A 3,848-nucleotide genomic window follows, 5' to 3' on the forward strand; every position below is an offset into this window, starting at 1 on the left:
CTGTCTGCATGTAAGCCTGCATAACAGAAGAGGGCATCAGATTCCATTAGAGATGGTTGTGAGCCACCATATGATTGCTGGGAATTGAACTCAGAACCTCTGGAAGAGCAGTCAGTATTCTTAACCACTGAGCCATCTCTCCAGCCCCAACTTTAATTTGTTTAACTAAATATTTGAAAATGTCATAGAGTGTATTTTGAGCATACGCACCACCCAGCTTCTCCCCTAACACCCTTTCAACTCTCCTGTCCCTTCCCACCAACTTTGAAGTTATGCCTTCCTTCCTTCCTTCCTTCTTTCCTTCCTTCCTTTCTTTCCTTCCTTCCTTCCCCCCTCCCTCCCTCCCTTTCTTTCTCTTCTTCTTCTTCCTCCTATTCTTTTTTCTTCTTCTTTCCTTTTTCTTCTTCCTTCCTACTGAATCCAGTGTTGTGTTGTGGAGCTAGTCCTGGGGATGGGACCTACCCTGGCCTGTGGTTGACCTACCAGAGATCACATCGTTAATAAACAAGCAGAATGCCTTCCCCTCCCCCAGCAGCTATCTAATGCCAGTAGCTCCTTAGCTAGTAGTGGATTCCGTGTCTGCCTCTATGCTGGGACTCTGCCTGCCTGGAGCTTGCTTGAGTCTTGTGCAGGCTGTCACACTTGCTGTGAGTTCATACGTGTGGCTGCCTTCTTACATCTGGAAACACTGTTTCCTTGAAGTCACCTACCACTGCTGGCCCTTCCAGTCTTTCCACTCACTCCTCCACATGGACCCCTGAGCTGTGGGGTGAGGCTGTGAAAGGATCTCCAATTTAGGGGTGAGCACGCCACAGCCTTTGATTCTCTGCATGGTGAAGAATCGGGGTATCTCTGATTAACTGTCATCTTTTTAAAAAAATATTTATATTTTATGTGCATCAATGTTTTGCTTGAATGTATGTCTGTAGGAGGAGCTTAGATCCCCTGGAAATGCAGTTACATTGTGCGCTGCCATGTGGGTGCTGGGAATTGAACCCTGGTCCTCTGAAAGAGCAGTCAGTGGTCTTAGCCACTGAGTGATCTCTCCAGCTTTGTTAGTTGTTATCTTTTTTTCTTTTTTAAAAAAGCCCCATCTGTCTAGAAACCTTGAAATTATCTTTAATATTTTTATTTTTTTCCTATCCAAATTTATTTTCATCCTATAGTTTCTTAAAATTTTTGCTATGCCACAAAGTCATCTGTTGAGTCTGCCTTGTATTACTATTACTATTTTGATATGTTCACTTTTATAATTTGTCTCTGTGTGTGTCTCTGTGTGGTTGTAGATGCTCTGGAGCTGGCTGTGCATGTTGAGGTCTGAGGCTGAAGACAGGAGAAGGCCCTTGGCTGCTGTCTGCTTTAGTCACTGGGGCAGGGCCTCTCAGTTGAACTCAGAACTGCTCAGCGGCCAGCTAGTTCTGGAAAAACCTTGTTCCCACAGTTTGAGAGGAATGCTGGGATTAGGCAAGGGCTGTCACACCGATCTGGCCTTCACGTGGGGCTGGGGATCTGAACTCTGGCCTTCATGCTTGAGTGGCAAGGCAAGCAATTTATCCACTGAGCCATCTCTCCAGTTCCCATCCTTTATTTCAAATGAGTGGTTTTAGAAGTAGATCTATGGATGTCTGTAGCTCAGAGCTAAGGTGCTTGTAGAAGGCCCTGCTAGAGATGTTCCTAAGGAAGGTGGACAGCCCATGTCGCATTTCAGTCTGAGAAACCATTCAATAGCTGAAGTTGCTTTCTATATAGGTTTCCATTGAAGACAAATATAATTATTTTTTTTTAGGTTGACACTATAAAATTGACATTTTTGTTCTTGATATTTAGAGGATGCCTGTGTTCTTTTCTCCTTCGGAGTTGTGGCTGGTGGAAACAGACCATCCTTACCTCAGTTTCCTCCAGCCTGCTTTGCACATCGCTAACTGCTGTAGCATTAGAGTCATGTGCTGGCTCTGAGTCCATTGCTTAGGGTGCTCGGCTAGTCCCTTCTTTATGGATCGCTCTTACTACTTTTATATTTTGAATTTGTAGTTTTCCCCTAGTAAGTAAGAATATAATCTACTCAGGATTTATGAGAACAGAAATGTGTTCTTTTTATAAAAGGATTATTCACAAACTTCTCAAGTTTCAGAGATTTTATACTATTTTTAATTAATTCTGAGAAATACTTTCTGGCATTACAACATAATGTGAATCACTTTTATATATTCTAGAGGCTGCCATGCATCTTAAAAGGGATAATTCTAATTTTAAGTACCTATGAGGTTTTGTTTTGTTTTTTAAGGGTCCATGGGAAACCAGTGAGAGTCTCTAATTTGGAGCAGTGGTGGAAGTCATGAATTTGCTACTTTGATGGAACTTTGTTCAAAGCTACAGTGTAAACTCATGAATTATCTTTGAACAAAGCAATACTGCACATGGAATATCCCAGCAGTGTTCTGGTAGTCTACTCCGCATGATCTGTTTCCTAGCTGGGGATATAAGCTCAGTGGTGATGTGCCTGCCTAGCATGTGCAAGGCCCTGGACTCTCTTCACAGTTTAGGGAAAGAAAGGTATTTTTATTTTTGTAATCTATAATAGTCAGCAACTTTAGTAAACATATAAGGAATAAACTACAAAAACACCAAAGTGAGGTGAAATGGGGTTGTGTTTATATTGTTTGTCTTCTATGGGAGAATTAAATAAAATCATAAAATAGTCTGAATCACTGTCTGTCTTTAACTTGGTATTATCTAATAGTTTAACCTATCATTTTTAAAAATAGATTTATTTTTCAGGTCTTAACTGTTCAAGATCTCGTTGATTTTTCTCCTGTTTACCGATGCTTACACATTTATTCTGCCTTGGTGAGTATATTTATTGATTCTGACCTTATATATAGGCCCAGGGTCATTATGTACTTTTGATTTGCAAGTGTATCATAGTCCGTATCATCCAGGTCTGTGTAAGTACACCCTCTGACGTCCACAGAATGGTGACTTCGGTGCGTTTCTCAGAACAGGCCCCAGTCTGTAAGTGAAGGGTGTTATCCATTTTTAAATAATCACTTTATCGAGATGCAGTTTGGGGCCGAGGATGTAGCTCTGCTGTAGAGTGTCTTTGTAGCACGTGTGAAGCCCTGGGTGTAGAGTTGGATGTATTTGATTCTTTGGTGGTTCTCACAGGTTCGACCACTCCTCAGGGGTGTGATTGCTTTAGTACCGCAGGCAGTGCAAGATTGGTGGTCATGGATTGCTTTTGTTTGTGCTTATCTCGGAATTTCCTATTTCTCCCTCAATTTTACAAGATTCCTTTTGCTAGGTATAGAGTATTGGTTGACAGTTACTTCTTCTCAGGGCTTCAAGTAGATTGCTCCATCCCTCCTTGGCTTTTAGGGTTTTTGCTGAGAGCTCTGATGTGACTTCCCCTGGTCTTTCTTAGCCTGTAGTCTTAGCCCTTTATCTGTCTTGTGGCGTGGATGGATTCCTTTTTGGCCGTGCCTGTTGAGGCCTTCTAGTTTCTTCCATGCTTTGGTAGCCACGTATTTTTCTGCATTTGGAATTCCTTTTGGCAGTGATTTCCTTTAAAGTGTTTTCTGTGCCTTTGCTTTGCTGTTCGGTCCCTTCTTCACTCTGGATGTCTAGGCTTGTTCTTCTGACCGTGCTTGAGAATTCCTGAAAGCTCTGGTCATACTTAAGTATTTTTTTTTTCTTTATTGCTGTCTGAAGTTTTCTCAACCTTATCTCAGTGCCCGGTGCTCTCTGTCCTGTCACTGTAGTCTGTCCTGTCACTGTAGTCCGTCTGTCCTGTGGTCCAGTCTCTGTCCTGTGGTCCAGTCTCTTCAGTGCCAGGTGCTCTCTGTCCTGTC

The 3,848-nt window shown here is 42.3% G+C and overlaps 1 protein-coding gene across 2 annotated transcripts in view; it reads left to right on the top strand.

The window, feature by feature from the left end:
• Exoc6 (exocyst complex component 6) overlaps window positions 1-3,848 on the top strand; it is a 156,258-nt gene that overhangs the window by 50,415 nt on the left and 101,995 nt on the right. For both annotated transcript variants that reach the window (XM_031390196.1, XM_031390195.1), the window contains exon 8: window positions 2,779-2,847. In XM_031390196.1, coding sequence (XP_031246056.1) covers window positions 2,779-2,847 — 69 coding nt within the window. The remainder of the gene's footprint in view (window positions 1-2,778; window positions 2,848-3,848) is intronic.

This window comes from Mastomys coucha, unplaced genomic scaffold, assembly GCF_008632895.1.
Source record: "Mastomys coucha isolate ucsf_1 unplaced genomic scaffold, UCSF_Mcou_1 pScaffold21, whole genome shotgun sequence".
NCBI classification, from domain to species: Eukaryota; Metazoa; Chordata; class Mammalia; order Rodentia; family Muridae; genus Mastomys; species Mastomys coucha.